Below are 19,066 nucleotides of genomic sequence, written 5' to 3'. Positions count from 1 at the left end.
AAGTGAACTCTTCCTTTTTATTTCCCATAGATGCTATATGGATAGTCAGTCTCCTGAGGAAGTTAGTTTGCATTTCCTGGATGTCTAGAGAGCTGTTCTGGTTTATCTGGAGATTTGGTTCATATGGAGATCCATTTTTTCACCTCCAGGACCACGACTGCAACACAGCCAACCTCCTCTAAAGCATGAAGTACATTGGCCTTACTCAACCAGTCACCGACCCCAAACATACTGCAGGACACACACTCAACCCTATTTTTACAGCCAGTGACAGTCAAGTACAGACATGCCACTAAGCTCACCTAGACATATCCCTGAATTGTCCAACTCCCAATCACCTCTGCCCCTTGCATGCCACCAAACTGCCCAGCACATCACACTGCAACTGGAGTAAAGTATACGGAAGCCAATGGACCAACATCCTCAACACCTGCCACCACAACCAACCTCGAAAAAGCTGTCAAGACCTTCACCACCTGGATCACTGACTGCACCAACAGTCGCCCCCATCAAACCCACCAATCTCATGAGATCCACCAAAGATGCCAGTTGATCAGTTGATACACTTGGGAACTGAGAAACTTGAAACGCAACTGCCAGTTACTAGAAAGGAAATGGCTCATTAGCAAGAAGCCCACAGACAGCACCGCTGTCAAGACCTCGCTGAACCACTACCACCAACTCCTGAAAAGGATCGTCCTAGCGAACTGCATAGAAGCCAGCTCCAACGACAGCTAAGAACTGTTCAGCATCGTCAAGGAGTTCTCCAACCCCTCAGCAACTGGAAACATGATCACACCTTCCCAAGAACTCTGCGACACCATGGCGGACTTCTTCCACAACAAGAACTCCACCATCTACAAACACTTCGAAGCCCAACCTGCTGCTGCTGAAATCCTCAGTCTCCTCGCTCCCACAGAAAAAGCTCTATCCACAGGATTACCGCTTGGGACCAGCTCCCCGCACAAAACACTGCCGCCATCATGCTGTCTGTCTACTCAGGAGCACCCACCTACCCCTGTCCCCACCACATGTTTAACCTCAGAAACAGGACCATCGTCAATGAGCTAATTGCCATTTTCAACACATATATCAGTTTAGCTACCTTCCCAGAAGAATGAAAACGCACTGAAGTCAGTCCCCTACTAAAGAAACAGTCTGCTGCACCTCCCCACCATGAGCACAAGAACTACCGGCCCATTTCCCACGTCCCCTTTCCTGACCAAGTCCTTAAATGCAAAAAGAACTATTGATGGACAGAATGCAGAACAATGTCATACATTCACCCCAGTACAGAGATCTGGGCCTAATCCATTGTTTTTTTTGCTCACCATGCCACTTCAGTTTGGACCCAGCCATATGCAAATCAGTCTTGACCCTGCGCCCAATGGGAACAGTCCAGCAGTTCCACAGCCAGGTGGATGAAGGAGGGGCTTCCGCTGCACCCTCTGCCCCTGTTGGACTCTGGGGCATGTAGACCTCTCTCCTGGTGCTCAGCCCCTAGCGCGATGAGTGAAGCGTCTCCCTACTACTTTTTATTCTCTTCTGACATTAGGTTATCTAACGTGGATATGTACAACAACTTCTTGTTTTCATTAAGTCACCAAGAAATGCTAACAAGGCTGTTTGAATCAAGTATATGAAATGATCTCATACACTAAAGTCTGGTGGACTTCGCTCTTTTGACCTGCCAACATGACCATGGGAACATATATTTACCAGCTATATTAAGCTCTTCCTCTTTTTGAATGATGGACACGATAATGGTCATGCTGGGCGCATTCGATAAGAGAACAATTTTCTCAAATCTCTAAAATGTCCACAGCTGACCAAATGTCTTCTGTCCTTTCTTGCGGAGATCTTTCAATTACACGGTTTACCTTTTAAAACTGTATGTTATATAGGATCACAATGTATATTTAAAATGTTGCACACTTTTGCGCATGCTACTACGAATACAAAGTGATTTTTAGTCTGGTTAATGGTCAAACTAAAGGGCAGAGTAAAACTAATGGGCAGAATGAAAGGTTACATTTAACCTTAAAGGACCCAACAAAAACATACCAAATTAGCCCTGGGAGGCTTATCTCCCTTTCTTGAGTTCTACATGAAGTCCCTAGGCTGCCACATTTGCCAACAAACCTCATTAAACTCCCATCAATGCAAATTCATAAATAGTATAACCGTAACTTTGTCTCTTAGGGAAATCAAACTATTGTATCCCTTTCTAGGTTGCTTCCAAGCTCCTTTGCACCCGCATGTCTTAGCACACAAATGAGATACCAATGCCCTGCTGACTTTCCTTTTAGACAAAACCATTCCCTCTGAACTGCAACCAACAAAAATCTCTACACTTCACCAGAGTTCATGATTACCTTGGCCTGAGCTTGCGTTGAAGAATCTAAACGGCTCTGAAAAAGCTCACAATGGGAGGAAGTGATGCAAGAATGCTGTACATTCTCAAATCATAACCGTGAACTCCTCAGGCACATCGTGATGTAGTAATCTCTCACAGTTTCCTACCTTGAAAACAGTACATTGAAGATTGTATTCCTAGGTTGACTACTCTCGCACCTAGAAATCACCATGATTTTTTTATCAAATGACACTCCCAGGGCAATATCTAGCTAGTGCCTACATTCAGCTCCTGTATTTCTCAAACACTGGACTTTGGAAAGTTAAATTTCGTCTTGCACAACATGGTCTTGACAATGTGCGTCTCTTCTCTTTTCTGATGAATTGGCATACATCTAACCAGCTCCGCCATTTTCCTTCCAGACGCTCTGGGACCAAGCAGCAAGGGCTGCTCATGTCTCAAACAAAAGCAAGGTGTCCAATTAACCTGGGGATTGTGTGAGGGAGTCCTCTCTCGCCACTTTCAAACAATCTGCTGTCCACAAAGGGCCTTGAAAGTGAGAACTGCTTCTTGTTTAGCTTGTCATGGACACTAGCTCTCCAAATGTGTTAAAATGTCAGTGGCATATAGCTTTGCATTATACTCTGAAATGTTGTGCTCTCTGATTTGTCTGTAGCATAAGCCTTCTTACATTTCAATAATTTTTCTCGGGCATCTGTCCGCCCACCTATGGGAGAGAAGGCATCACCAACTCACAGGAGAGTTGGTTGGTGGTTCCTGAGTTATCCATACTTGTTTTCTCTGAAGCCGAAATAGCAAACTTAAGGCTTTCTGGAAAGGACTCTTCCCTCTCTTCTCTTTCTATACGCTGATGAAGTAATTCCTTTTCTAGTACTGCAGGTAGGGTTTTCACGACTCATATTCCCGATGAGACACCACAACCAAAACTGCAGACCATCTTTCTCCGCATTTGAGAAATAATTAGTAGAGCCCTGTAATGACAGAGGACCTAAGATTCCATAGAACAGCTCCCCTCTTAGGTTTTCTTTTGACACTTAATACTCACTCTTATTTAGGCGACTGACTGTAATTTTGACATGTTTAATAAATAGAAATTCTTCTGTTGGTGTGGAAAAATCGTTTAGGAAAAACCAAATGTAAACTATAAATCTGTCTGACTGTGTCCCAAGTGTAGTGTAGCTTACATTTTGACCACCAAAAGAATTGTTAAAGCTGCACCATGCGTTTCCCTCATGTAGCCCAGAAAGCAATAGGGTGTATGGGTAGTATAAATAATCTTAGAATGAAATTGAACATGGCCTCCTGTAGTTTTTAAAGTTTTATATAATCAGCACCTCTAACTTTCCCTTCCTTGCGTTTTCCAGCCCATCCTGATTTCAGTAAGTAGACCGCATTGCTGAATCATAACTTTAGGAGGTTACAAATTGAGGAAGTAAATGAATACAGAAGATTAAATCAGTCTTTCTTACTTTGGAGCTATATAGTAGCACTCAGGAAAATATTTTTTAACGTTTTATGAATATAGATGTCATACCTCCACAAGAATCAGGAATTAATAGCCATGGGTAGAAGTGCTCCCTGGCAACAAGGAAATGATCTCAGCAAAACTGAGCTAGAATTATCCTTTAAACCACATCTTTTATTATGTGCTGTAAATGTAATAATGTTGTCCCTGAGACATCACTTTAACATTTCCTGGAAACATGCAAATGTTTCCCAAATAGCAGTTTTTCAATTTGGGTAATTAAATCCTGTCTCCTGGAAAAAAGCTTGAATATTTAACTTAACTTTGGACACCCAAGTACCAGCTGTTCACTTGTATTAATTCCAACCTGTCCTTTTCGCCAATTACTTCTGCGCCACATGGTCAGAATCTACATCACATACCTATGTATTGCCAAGGATGCCCATCATAACTAGTGGTAGCCACTAAATTTAGGGACACCTGTTTTCCCAGGATGTTCATCGGAAATTGTGGGTTGCCCGAAGGTAACAATAACTCTTACTCTCGCCATGCACTGCTAATTACTTGACATATTACAGCCTTCATGAGCTCTTCTATGACATTATTGATAATATCGCTGCAAATTTTGTGATGAGAAAACTGCATAGCAGGGATACAAGTTATACTTGCCTTAGGGGATGAGTTACAGTGACTTGGTATAACTAAAACTGGTGAATTTCAGTGTTTTTTTTCCTGTTTAAGTTTAGAACGTTACATTGTTACTGAACATCTCACCTAACTATAATAGTGATAGATAATTCTTTATTGTTTGATTATTTAAAATCTTACAATATTTCCAATACAAAAACATAATTTTTAAAATACAGTAAAAAACAATTATATCCTAAAAAGATTTCTGTAAAAATTTATTTAAAAAAAACAATTTTTCAAAATTATTCTCCCAGTTTTATAGATTCTATCTTTAGGAACTTTACAAAGGCAGCGTTCATGACTATATCATTTGAATGAAGACAGATTTTTAAAGCCTGCCTACATGTCCTTGTTCCACGCATATTAAAGTGAGGTTTCAGTAGTGCACATCTTTCATTACGGAGTCCAGGGCAGATACATAGAAGGTGGACAATATTCTCTTCTCCACCGTTACATAGTCTACACCATGTGTTGCTGTTGGTCTTTTTCCACGGCGGGGCATGACTGAGGCCTGGTAGTATTCCAAATCTTGCTCTCATGAGACATTGTTTGCTTTTTTCAGACCAGGGTATCTCCAGATATTCTTGTACTTTCTTTTTTTCGTATCCATTTATTACTGACCACGAATGCTTTCTTTTTGCCAACGTATCTTTGTCCTTTACAAGTGATAGGTGATTTGTTGTTCGATTTACTATTTTTTTAAATGATCCATTGCTTATCATATTGATCCAGATTGGCATTAGTGCAAACTCTTCTATTGCCTCATTGAGATATTTCCATGCAACTGATTTCGTATTCTTATTTATTTCTTGCCAAAGTAATTGAGATATATGATTATCATTGTCATTTTTAATCCTATACCAAGTTTTAATAAATTGGCTTTTTCTTGCAAATTCTTGATTGTTTAAACCGAACTCCAGTCTAATTTGTGCCGGTGAAGCATTATTTGGGAGATAGAAAAGAGTTTTATACGTTTTAGAAAGAACCTTGTTTATCGTTTCCGCATCCATCCCCATTAATGCTTCGCTTCCATATGTTATTGTTGGGAGCAATTTAGCCCCTATAATTTTCAAAAGCGGTTGATGGGTCAAATTTCCGAGCGATTTCTGTGCTATCTTAAATGCTGCAGTAAGTGAATTAGCTTTTCTTTGTATATCCAGTTTTTGTGATTGAAAATTTCCTTTTTGGTCAAATAGTACACCCAAATACTTGTACACTTCTATTTGTTCCAGTTTGGTGTTTTCCATATACCATTTGCTTTTTTGTCTCAGTTTTATGTTCCTAGTGACCACCATGATTTTTGTTTTGGTTTCATTTATTATCATTCCATTTTCATGAGCATACAAAGCTATTCTGTTAATTAGGCGTTGAAGACCGATTTTAGTATGACTTAAAAGGATGGCGTCATCTGCATACATTAAGTTAGATATCTGTTTTTCCCCTAGTTTCGGAGGATGTGCGTTAAGCTCATCCAGGTTCCCTGATAGATCTCCAAGGAATAAATTAAAGAGGAGAGGGGCCAACACACATCCCTGCTTTAGCCCGTCTATTGCTGGAATCTCCTTTGTTAGTGATCGGCCGTCCCCCATTCTTACTCTTACCCAAGTTTTACTGTGTAGTAATTGAATCAGTTTCAATAGTTCATTTGGGATGTTTTTTTCAGAAAGCTTTTTCCACAATAAGTTCCTTTGCACACAGTCAAAAGCAGATTTAAAATCTACAAAACATAGATACAAGGGCTGTTTTAGTCTGAGTGACTTTTCAATTATTAGTGATAGTGCCATGATGTTTGTCATTGTTCAAAGCCCCTTAATAAAACCAGTTTGATTGAATGGCAAGGTCTTATTTTCTGATGCCCATTCATTTAATTTAATCAGTAAAATTCCAGCAGACAGTTTAGCATCCGTGTCTTGTAGGGTGATGAGTCTATAGTTCTCCGCAAGGGCCCAGTTACCTTTCTTGAATATGGGGGAGATTAAAGATCCTCGCCAGGACTCCGGGATATTACCTGTCTCTATAACTTCTTTAAAAACCGTTTCCAAATAAATCGACCAAAAGTCAGGGTTTTCTTTAAAAAGGGCGAACGGTATTCCATTGGGGCCGGGAGCCCCATCTTTCTGCTTCCTTATTAGTTTTACTAGTTGTTCTTTTGAGATTACAATTTGTTCTTCCATTTCGTCAGTGTTTTTTTTTTAGCTATGCTGTATGTTTGTAATGATTTTTATAGCTCCATTACTGTTTAGATGCTTTCCAAGATAGGTAACCCATTCTTGCTCAGTTAGAGATGATGAAACTTCCAATTTGTTCGGCCGTACTAATTTGTTTATAATTCTCCAAAATTCTCTTGCATTTGCTTGTTTGCTTGCATGAAATAATTTAGACCACATTTTCTGTTTAGCTTGGTATTTCACATTCCATATTAGCTTTTTCAGGTATTGATTTAATGCTTTTAGATTGTTCAACATTTTGTCATTAATAGCTGTGGTGCTAATTTGTCTCCTTATTCTGTTCCGAGCTCTTTTTAACTTGGTTATTGTGTATGGAAGATTCATATATGAGTCCTCTCCTTCTTCTTTCGTTTTTGCCTTTCTTTTATTGGGGTTAACCCAGATTTGTGGTTTCACTAATTTCTTGGTGAATTCCTCCCACTGCTCAACTGCTGTTTCCGTCGTATTTTCAGTAAAGCAGCTCTTTATAATGTTCTCAACTTTTTCATTTATACTATTCTTATTCAGATTGGTCCAAATTAGTTTTTTATAATTTATTGTTCCAATGTACCCCGGCACTGTATGATATGGTTGGTAAATATTGTTTCTAATGTTGGTAGTTATTAACTGCTGGCAGTGGTCGCTATCTCCAACTTTAACTACCCTATAGGAATTTATGTTTTGAAATATATTCAGTGAGACCATTGTATAATCAATCCTAGTACTCGCATTGTGTGCAACATACGTGAATGCGGGGGGTTGTATCCTCTTTAAATCGGCCATTAAGGACTCGCAATCCCAATGCTTGTATATCCTTAATGAATGTTGTACCAATTTGGTTTTGTGCCTGTTTTACCATGACGCTTTGATGATCCTGATGTGGAATTGACCATTGAAGGTCTTGTGATTGTGCTACATCATCCCTTAGGAATGGTGTTAGTAAATTAAGGTTAAAATCCCCAGTCATCACATAGTCCACTAATGGGTTTTCTAGCATTTGTTCCAATAGGATGGTGTTAAGGGTTGCACATGTAGATTTTCTACTTGTTTTTGTTGGATGGATATATACGTTGATCATAATTAATGACCTATCTTTATGGTCTGCATTTTTATATTTCAGTCTGACTACAAGAATGTTATTACTATGTGATACTAGTTGCTCATGCTCAGCTTGTATGTCACAGGAGATGAAAGTTGCTAACCCCCCACTCGGACGTCCATATCTATGAATTTTACTTGCATTTTCATAGTATCCTTCATAGCCCTCCAAAATAAAAGGATTTTCTTCCCAGGTTTCCTGGAGAAATAAGATGTGACATGGTAAAGGAATAGACTTTATTTGTGCATTGGAAAGCTTTGTCCCTACTCCATTTATGTTCCATGAACACATTCTCAACCCTGTTGCTTTTGATTGTGGGGTTGGAGTGTAGTTCTTTCATTGTTCTATATTGCTATGCAGAGCCTGTGCAATCCATTTTTCATTTATTCCTGGAGGTGTTTCTATTGTGTTAGGTGGTGAGACCACTCTCAATGTGCTAATGGATCTCCTCCGGGCATTCCTTAACACTGTTCCTTTTTGTTTAGTATATTTTTCTGTTTGGAGCAGATTTATTTAATTAATAAATGGAGTAGGATACACTTTCGGCGCTAACTTTAACCTTTGTTTTTTGCAGTAAACCTATATACAGTCACCACTGGATAGTTATAGCTAGGTCAGTGTTGTTGTGTATGCTAAGAGGTAGCTGCATCTCTCTGGTCCCTGGCGGACTCCATAGAATAGTGAAGTGCAGCCCCTCTCCCCTTAATTAAAAGATTGGATCTCTGGGGTGGGGGGAGGGTTCTTAAGGCTGAAAACTGCCCCGAAAGGGGGGGATGCTCAGCCCTCCTCATATTGGAAAAAAGGTGGCCCCGGGGGATGATGTTCAGGACCAATAGATGCTTGGCAGGGGGCCGTGTGGCACCCCATCTCTTTTAATAATGGACAGTGTGTGTGTGTGTGTGTGTGGTTTTTTTTTTTTTTTTTTTTAATCACCAAACCGACAGCGAGAAATGAAGTTGATACGTGTAGGAAAAAAAATGCAAAGTGTGTTTAGTCTATGGAGAGAGTTTACTCTGTACCACGTTGTTTGCAGACAGTGAAACTCTCATGAGAAATACACCACAGAGCATTAAAATATCTACTAAGAGGAATGTGCACTCTATGCCGCACTTTTCAAAACAGACTATTCTCTAAAAAAAAAATAACCACAGATGCTAGGTGCTAAAGGTTATACTACCTGTAACCTTCATCCTTGGTTAAAAACTTCACATATAGTCCCACCTTCTGGGGCAAAAGAAGCTACCACAGTGCACACAGTCTTCTATGTTATATAGAAACTGCCATGTTGTGGAGATTTTAATATCTCAGGACTGCTTACAAGGATTAGTATCTAGTACATAAACTCGACTGTCACTTCCAACACAGAGTTACTCTTAACCGCATGCGCGCTAACGGTTTTCCCGCTGCGCGCTGCATTTTTTTAAGAACGCGTTACATGACGAGCTCAGCTCGTCATCAGCGTAGGAGCGTCGTCGCTCATGACGAGCTTAGCTCGTCATGAGCGCGGAAGGGGTTAAATGCAATGGTTTATAACGTGTTCAATATCTCTACACACCTATGATACATTAAGAGCACATGCATTTTGAAAAACACTTGCACCGATTAACTGGACAAAGGCTGTGCAAAACTGGGCAGAAAAATAATATGGTAGCTAAACGCCATGATGTAAACAATAAAACAAACTAGATCGCTCCTTGGATGATATCATCATTGATGTCATTTGAGATGTTATTAGTGATGTCATAGAACTTCATAAATGATGTAATGTGTGAGGTCATAAGCAGTGCATGGCAGGGGGGTCTGCAAACTATAACTGGAGAATTTCTGGGGCATTTTCATTTTTAAAACGTTCATGTTGTCAATGACTTATTCACTTCACTATAACATTACTTTAACCTTTTATTTTGTCAGTAAATCTATATGATATAATCTGTGTTTTTAATCTGTGGTGCCCTGAAAGGGTTTCAGCTGCAGTTGTCATAATGTCACATTTAACCAGTGTCTGGTGCAGAGGCATTGACCATATCCTCCAAAAACAAGCTCTCTCCCCTCCAACAAGCATCCCACCTTCTTCCTAGGTGTGTTTGTGTAAACACTAAAATGTTGTTCCCTACACTACATGTTTGACATTGTCTAGATGTATTACATTGGAGGAGGAGGAAAGCGCACGCCATTGTCACTTTGTGATGCAGTATGGACGTTCGTAGTTGGAGCCAGCCCTTTCCCTGTCATATAGATGTCTCGCTCGGAGTAGAGCTGGCGTGGGCGGCAATAAACACTGAGCGCCTCGGTGCGCGCTTCCCTCCGTAAGCTGAGGGGAGAGGGGGCTTTAATTGCTGTTTTATTCTGGGAATCACTGGGGGCTGTTGCTACCCGGAGGCCGGCTGTGGTGTGTCTCCATCTCTCGCTAGGTCTGTCTCTCTGAATGAAGTTGTGACTCAGCCGGCAGCGCAGGTGGGCGGGAACCTCTTGCCCATTGACACCTGTGCCAGGAGCCCCCCACCACCCGAGGGAGCAGATCTATTTCCGTCTGCAGCTGCAGCGCAGCGTGAACTACGTCAATACTCTCGTTTGAAATACGTCCTTTTATTCCAGCCTATCACAGAATCAAATGCCCCTCAGTGGGAGGGTGTGTGTAGCCTATCCATGGAATGGATACCTTTACTGATCAAAAAGGGCTGCCTTTACTTTGAGTCTCAATTCGTGCATGCTTATACTTTGGTTTCATTAACACCTCATTGGGATAGTCTGAGACGGCCCAGTTTTGTAATTTATGCGTTATGGTGGGAGCTGTCTCAGACTGTCCCCTGATGCAGGCACTGCCCCAGGAGCCCCAATCTGTTCGGGTGCATTCAGGGCTGGGGGTTCTTGAGCGACAGTGACAAATTGTTTTTAGCCTCAGTAACGATGCATCCTGGGTGTAACAAGCCACTGATGTCAAGACGAACAGCAAAACTATAAGCCAGCAACGCACAGTATTGTGGCTGAAAATGCGAGAACTAGCTGATTGTGTCACACATGGCACGGGGTAACTTCTCGGCACTGTAAAATGTGTATGGAGACATTTTAATTCGAGAAGTGTCTTGAAATGCCGTGCAGCTGTTGCCGCCTCCCTCGTGATTCGCTGGGTCAGGCAGTGCTGCTGCCCTCCGAGCTGCTCAATCTCATCGCGCTTGTACTTGTGTGTTGGCATTTTCACTCCCTATCTATGAATGTAAGGTTTCGTTTCAGGATGCATTTTGTGGCGCTTCTGCTTCGACTTTGAGCGCAGACCTCAGTCAGGCAGCCCGGCGCTCAGCTCCTAGTACGCTTAGTGCGCGTGCGCAGTGCGAGTCCTAGTTAAACCCCGCACCAGGATTGCAGGTAGTGTCGGTGGACACGGCAGGAGCTGTCAGTGACTCTGCTGTCACTCGGCGGCCGCCGGGCTCTCTCGCGCTCCCGAGACGGTCATCCTTGTACTCACTGATTGAACGGGTCCATGGTTCTCGGTTATGCGGTGAATGTTGCCACAAACCTCTCTGGCTTCCCCGGGATTGTTTTTTTTTCTTTTTTTTTTGTGCTGGTTACTGCAGCCCGGGAGTCTTTGAGATTCTGCAGTCTGGAAGTCTGTCGTTGTGTCTCGAACCTTTAGGGCTTTCTCTCTGTGGGGGTCTCTGGTCATTGCTGATTGAATTGGGAAGCAACCCCCGAGAGTATTTTTGGGGCTACTCTGTAAGGGGTCTCTCTGCACCTGGGGAGGCAATGGTAAAAATACTGCGGTAGGCAGTCTCTGTTGCTATGGGAGTCTCCAGCCACTGACTGGGTGCGTCGCTGTTTCTGGGGTGTCTCTGGTCCTTCTGTGTGGTCACTTGCTGCTGCTCTCTCTGACCTGCTCTCCGGGTCTCCGCAGGATCCATGGGGCTGAAGGAGCTGTTCTGCGCATTCGGCTGTTGGAAGGGGGGCTGCTGCTGCTTCACCGACGCTGTGCACGAGAAGGCGCCTCTGGTCAGGTAAGGGGTTCACTTGTGAGTGGGGCACAGGACCTAAGCTCCCGTGATGGTGGTAGAACTTTCTGAAACACGAAATTGTGTAATCCTCTTTCTGACCTGTACCACAAACTCAGGCGCCTACATATTCCACAAGCGTACATGCATCCCCCCTAGGCACTCCCACCTTCCGTCTGGCACTCCATACCCTGCTGCATGATCACTCCTTTACACACTCCACTTGTGCTCACAAAGCCCCCAATTCCTTCTTTACTTGGGTTTCATATTTCACTCGCAGGCCAATTGCTCCTCACTGGGTGGTTCTTGCCGGTCACTGATGTTGTGGTGGTCTTTCTGCACTGGGTGATGGATTGTCTGTCACTGATGAAGGTGATTGTTTGTCATTGTTGCAGAAGCTTTCTGCATCTCGTCCTGGTGGTTGTCTGTCGTTGATGTCGGTGGTTGCCTATGTGTCAGTCATCTGCTCGAGTGGGTTTATTTCTTCTACTGTTGTATGTGCTTGTTTGTGTCTGCCGTGATTGCTTCTGTCGCTCACTGCCGTTGTTACACGGAGATCTGCTTACCAACCTGTGGTTATTCCATGTTTGCATTGGGTTACAGTGACTTTTATAATACAGCTGTTGCTAAGCGAGGAATCTGACATGTAGATGCACAAGAGGAATTTTCTGTCCATGTTCTTCTATATTTCAAGCGATTTGTAACAGATTAAAATATCTTTAGCAGGATCCGACGCAGTTTACTTCCACTTTAACCATCCATTTGTAAACTAGACACATAACATTTATCTCCTAACCTTACACAGCTAAACAACCATATACAATCACTGGAAGGGAATCCTAGCAGTGGACTTAAAGGGCACATTGGTTATGTAAGTGCCTTGGTGCTATACCAATGATAACAGCACTATACACATGTTTATAACTTATTTTGCCTTCCTGGAACTATGCATCACTGCAGATGCAGACACTCCGGCCCTCCAGTCTTCATAGTTCACTGTCTGCTCCAGTGCTTTAAATGGGGAAACATATGTGCAGGTACTCACCAAAAGGACTAATGGGAAGGGGTGAAGTTTGGGATACGACAGTACTGTTATTAACCTTTCAGGCTTTTTATGCACGAAATCTGCATGCATTGTAAGAATGTTGGTTGAGAAGTGGACAAATAGAGTAATCTCAGCAGTTCTTCCAGGCAATACATCTGACTGACACCCTATGTCCAGGCACACACAAAATCAACATCTGGGCTTGATGGGGCTCCCAGCTCTAAATGAAATCTTCAGAAAACGATTTGGCAGTCCAGAACGATGTTGGAATTTGAGAGTCACCAAATTCCTGAATTAAATGGCGACGTCCTAATAAATACTTACTACTGCATGTGTCCTTGTCAATTTCTTTGGAGCAGAGTTTTTAAAACAATTAATCTGTCCACAATAACAGGATATTGAGAACCTCGTGAATCAAACCTTGGTCTACTGTTCGAAAGTTGGCAGCTCTGGACATTAGGCCACAGCTCGTTGTCTGCCCCTGCAATGTTACCGATCCGGTAACCAGGGCAGGCCTTTAGCATGGGTGAGCTGGGACCAGACCCAGGGAGCCAATATTCTGAGAGGCACATTGAGCTGGGTGCATTAAGGTTATTTCAGGACCTTGTCATCTTGCTCCTGCCTTGTCCGAGTCCCCGAGTGCTCGTTTAGTTTCTCTCTGATTTGCAAGTTTAAAGCGGTTTTAATCCTTCTTTAACCGTGGGCAATGTCTTTAACACCCCATTAGCCCCATTCCTTTCCCTCCCTTGACTCAACATTGCAGACACATGAATGCCACCACCAGCCTGAGGTAACTAAGCTATCAGTGATTTAGGTGAGCTGGGGGACATCAGAGATGTTTGTGTTCACTGGACAGCCACTCCCTGCTTAGCCAGGGACTGACCAGTGAACAGAAAAGGGACCCCCCTGCTGCCTCGTTTAATTCACTACCATCAGCAAGGGGGCCATCTTTTCCTGCCCATGGTGCTATTCTAACAAAGGCCAGCTCTGCTGGTAACTTGTGTGAGAGTGTGGTGTGTGAGGGCTATTTACTGACCATGTGCAAAGTAGTGCAAACTTTTCATTGCACAAGGCACATATAGCTGGCTACCCCCATGTCATTCTTTTGGTACAATGCGTAGACCCTGCATGCTAAAGACCTAAACCGTGTGCAGCTTTCATTGTTGTTTAGAAAGGGTCACTTTGCAAAGAAACACAGCTTGTTTCCGGTCCAGGGAAGGCATGGCTTGGCAGTTCGGGCTGGACTGTTCCCATGAGGCACAGGGTCAGACTGATTTGCATATAGCCATGTCTGAACTGGGGGCAGCGTGGGCTAAAGAACGGTGATGGATTGCACCCAGATCTTTTGACTGGGTGTGAGTGTTTGATTGGTTCAGATGCTCCGTCCATCACCACCTCCTTTTGTACCGCTTTTGGCCGCCATAAGTGTGGCAGGGTATGCTCAGACGTGAGTCCCTTGCTCACTTTGCCACTGGATTCAAGCAAGCCGGGCTGAAGACGGCTGTAATGCCAGAAACCGGTCCTCGGAAGCTTGTTTCCGGTCCAGGGAAGGCATGGCTTGGCAGTTCGGGCTGGACTGTTCCCATGAGGCACAGGGTCAGACTGATTTGCATATAGCCATGTCTGAACTGGGGTGGCAGAGTGGGCTAAAGAACGGTGATGGATTGAACCCAGATCTTTTGGCTGGGTGTGAGTGTTTGATTGGTTCAGATGGTCCGTCCATCACCACCCCCTTTTGTACCACGCCAATAGCCAAGGCAGAACTAGTCTCCTGCACTTTACCAGAAAAAGGCGGCATTCTTAATCTTTCTGCTTCCTCCTGGCGTAAGAGTCCTGGAGCTGTGGCGTAGTCATCTCGAGCCAGCTGACGTGAATTGGATTAAGTGCTCTCAGGCGTGGCCGGGAGGCACAAGGACAGTCTGACCGAGCAGCAGAGGTAGGCTCAGACAGGCACAAAGACTCGAACAGACCGAGATTGTGCCTGTAACAGCCTACAGCCCTACACATTCCACCTTGCTGCAGCTAATTAGCCAATTGGATGTATAGGCAGGCTGGGGCTGTGCAACAAGAATTATGGTGCAAGTGATGCATAAAGATAGTGTTATGCATACTGCTCTCTGCGTGGTTCATGCTCGGGTTGGCGAATGATTTGCATATACGTTGTGCTCACCAGTGCCTGCGCCACTGCTGGATCACCATGAGTACCAGTACTCTTATTTGTCCTAGAAGTTCCGGTACTCAAGGGGACAAAACTAACAAACATTTACAATGCAATTGGTCTCTCATTAGCGAGAGTTTAAGCTATTGACATTGTACATCACAATGCCTTTTATCAGTTTTTATAATTAACACATAAATAAAAGGCATTGTCATTTACAATGCCAATAGCTCAAACTCGTGTAAAATGCGAGACCTATTTCATTTCAAAGAAGTGCAGGGCCGGACTGGCCATAGCGGGCACCAGGCAATCCCCCGGTGTGCCGCACGGGTGGGGACCGGTTTTGGGCCCCTGTGGGCTGTTTTTGTTACAGGGCCGTTTTTGCAGCAAAATCGCTCTGTACCAAAATCGGCCGAAAACCGGCCCGGCAATGAGCTCTGCGGCACCTCCAACCCCCCCCAACCGGCACCTCACCGAGTGGGGTGGGGGGGGGCGCGAGCACTTTGCCAGGGCCGGTTGTGGTTCCCAGACCGGCCCTGAAGAAGTGGCCGCCATTGTCCCAGGCTGCTTGGAAAGTGAAAGCGCACATGGCGTGCTGAATTTTGCAGGAAAGCATGTGGTGCCTGCAGTAGGAGAAATTCATTAAAGATAATAGTGCTGGCAGACTAAATAAGACTACTGTGTAACAACTGAAGTAAAAGGGCCGGTCCTCATGGGAGGTTTCAAATGAAGACAAAGCGGTACTAAGGAGGGACTCACAAGCCCATTAACGAATCGGAAGCCAGCATTTAAAAAGGACAATGACACAAGCCAATGAAAAATGGCATTCCTCGCAGAGCAGAGCAGTGCATGTGCTTCCCAGGCTCATCCTTAAAAGTTCCTGTACTCCGTACCTGTGATCCCCGGCCCATTTAAAGCACTGTTCTGCTCTAAAATACGTCATTGGTCCGCCTGGCTCTTCCATCTGCATTCAAAAGCATGAAAGCATCCTTCACTGGGAGCACGCAAGGGTTGTAATTACAGGTTCACACTTTTTTTCTTACTGCTTAGTTTCCGAAAATTGCTGGAGTAACGTCTTTGCACTCGCCTCCACTCATTTTAGGGACCTAACGTACCTCAAGCTGCTGTGTGCTGTTTTATTGTGGTCTGTACTGCTTATGGAATGTAAAAAGAAACCACTCCTCTTCCTTCCCCAGCAATAAAAAGTCCACATTTGTAAAGCGCACAATCACCCGTAAGGGTCTCTAGGCGCTGGGGGGCCGTCGGGAAGATTAAGCGAGCTATTGCCCAGAGTCACATGGTGCTGGGCTGACCTGCCGCCGGAGCCGGGGATCGAACCGTGGTCCCCAGATTCCAGCGTCAGTCGCCCTGGCCGCGGCGCCACACCTCTAGTAAAGAGTTCATCATGTGTGCACTATTGCCTCTGTATAGTAAGGACTGTTCCTTGAATGTGTCTCTATTGGATTCACACGCACTTTGGCAGTTACCTGTAGCTTCACTTCAAAAGTATTCACATTTTTTCCTATATGGTGCATCCACTTACAAAAATCATTTTTTTTCAGTTACAAAGCTGCTGCAAAATGCGTCTTTTATTTTGTATTTATTCTTGTATTAACTTTAAATATCAACAGTTTTGCCTGCAAATCGGGACCAAGTTTGAGGGTGATTTATTTTCCGTCCTTTTTTGAAAGCTGATAGAAAATTATTTAATTGATAGTGTAACATTGTAGCTGTTTGTGATTTGATTGTTTGGTCGAATGGTCATTTATTCCTATCCAACTCACAATTGTAGTGCATGGCGCAGCAAAAAGGTGTTTAAAAAACACTAGGTAAACTGCTGCTTGAGTGAATGTATTTTTTTTAAAACATTTTTTTTACTGCAAACATAAAGTGGTCCTGCATAAATGGAGCCATTCTTTCTTCCTTTAAATTTTTTCGTGCCATGCTTGCAATAAAAAAAATGCACCAGTTTATCAAGGAAAGACTACATTGTGTTCAGTTTTATTGTGCATTAGGTGCTGATTCAAGTTCACTACGTATTATTTTGTGGTTCTACCATATGTGCATATTTTATTTCTGTACTGAGCATTTCTTGCAGTATGTTGTCTATGTCCATCTAAATAGTAGGAGTGGCACCCTGTATAGCACTATTAAATGACACAACGCCTTTTGTTAGCACGTCATGTTATCAAGACCGGGGAGACCCGGTCGAATCGCGTCATGCAGAGGTGGTCAACTTGAAATAAATGCACTTACTTCACCAAGCTACTTGTGGTCCGTACCTGTTCTTTTCCCGCCCCCTGTGGGAGATTGGATTCTGGCAACAGGAGTGGTTATATATATTCACTGAAAAAACTATAGGTTTCAGGGGCGTTCTAATTAGTTGGACATTTCACTCGTACAAAACCATAGACATTTCCCCGTTATAGTTAGTTCAGCTAACTATAACTTGCGCGCCCGCAATGGACTGCTGATGATGTCACATATTACATCACTCATGACATGGTCAGAGAGGAGTACAAATTTGTCTTCTGGAGAAGACATGATAGCAGAGGGTGTGAGCACAGAACAAATGCCCTTAAAATCCTTAAGGCAGCCCCATCGCCGGTGCTCCAACAGCAGGGCTTTCCCCGAAGCTGTTATAAGAATAGACTGAGGTGCAATACCAGTTATCACCACCAGGTGGTGCTGTTCACTAACGTGCCCATGTGGGGAAATCACTGCGTAGCGGTGTCAAAATTAGGCGAGGGTTGGTCGGGAATCAAGCGGACACTAAAAGAGTGACTGGATTCCCAAACGCGCATAAAGACCAGCAGAAGCGCTCGGCGGAGCTGCCTCGCTTGGACCAGACGCGCCTGACAGGATCCCACCTCACGCAGAGCGCACAGCGCACAGTGGGAGAAACTGCGAGGGGGAGAACGCACTTGGTCAAGAGCCTGCTGCACAGGGAAAATGAAACAATACCAAGGCAATAATGCTAATAACGTGCACAAGAAACTGCTATACAAAAAGCAACCACGTCAGATTAAGCCAAGAATGTAAGGAATGCACTTAACTGACGAGCAGTGAAGAAAGAGGAAGCGGAAGGGACGTCACAATATTATATACGATGGACTGTGATATGATTGGACTATAGTTGCCATAGAGACTACCCCCTTAATGGTTCATGGGTCGTGTAGTCTTTTGTTTAATGATTGTTGTGTTACGTTTTCTTTGAACTGCTATGCAAATAGAATTAATTAAACTTTATTTGGTCTGTTTTAGAAACATAGATCATAAAAGTGTACATAAAAACAGTAAATCCTCTTTCCTAATACAATACAATGAGCATTAATTAAAACCAGTAGGTAAAAACGGGTGTTACAAAGCCCGGTTCAGAGCAACTTCAGGTTAACAGAAGTGTAAAGTTTAATGTTTCGCAAGATCAATCTCTTGTGCTTCGTGCAAAACACGCAATAAGGGGTCCAAGTAAGATGTAACGCTCCAATACCTGACCAGTCTGCACTATATAAAACTGCAGAAAAACTCAAAATAAAGTGTTTTGCACACTTCTGTCATTGGGCTATATTTGGGCTACATCTGGGTGATATTTGTGCTTCATTTGGGCTCTTTTTTTTCTCTGGTGGTCATCTTGGGAGACTTATTTGTTATGAAGTTTCCTAATTTCCTCACTTACTGCTGTCTCCTCAGTATAAAATGCTTTCAGTTTTTTACTTTGATTCCATCAAGAAGGCATTCAGATGTCACGCATTTGCCATGAATTCAGAATGTTAGCACTCTAGCTGTTCATTAGATCACTGTAGTAAAGCTACTGCTCACCAGGGAGTTTACTGGAAATCTACTGCTGGTATTGAAAGTGATCATTTCAGTCTGCATGTCAGAATTTTCTATTGAAATAGAAGAGGATTTGAGATATCACTTAAAACATGCCCTACATTTTCTTTCTGCAGCACTAACCATAATGTCTATGACAAAATGAACCCCATCATTTTGTCCCTTTTTAAATTAAATGTTGTGTTACCAGTTTATTCCAATCAAGATG

At 43.3% G+C, this 19,066-nt stretch overlaps 1 protein-coding gene across 2 annotated transcripts in view; it reads left to right on the top strand.

The window, feature by feature from the left end:
• Positions 1 to 19,066, top strand: part of LOC144823116 (melanoregulin-like) — a 280,535-nt gene that overhangs the window by 39,738 nt on the left and 221,731 nt on the right. The window contains exons 1-2 of one of the 2 annotated variants that reach the window (XM_078681309.1): positions 11,229 to 11,640; positions 11,728 to 11,827. In XM_078681309.1, the coding sequence (XP_078537435.1) occupies positions 11,733 to 11,827 (95 nt within the window). In that variant the 5' untranslated portion in view covers positions 11,229 to 11,640; positions 11,728 to 11,732. Of the gene's footprint in view, positions 1 to 11,228; positions 11,641 to 11,727; positions 11,828 to 19,066 lie in introns of those variants that run through there. The other variant, XM_078681308.1, reaches the window with a different exon arrangement.

This window comes from Lissotriton helveticus, chromosome 3_1 (assembly GCF_964261635.1).
Source record: "Lissotriton helveticus chromosome 3_1, aLisHel1.1, whole genome shotgun sequence".
Lineage (NCBI taxonomy): Eukaryota > Metazoa > Chordata > Amphibia > Caudata > Salamandridae > Lissotriton > Lissotriton helveticus.
The sequence above is the reverse complement of the archived record's forward strand: the minus strand, read 5'-3'. Positions and strand labels throughout refer to the sequence as shown.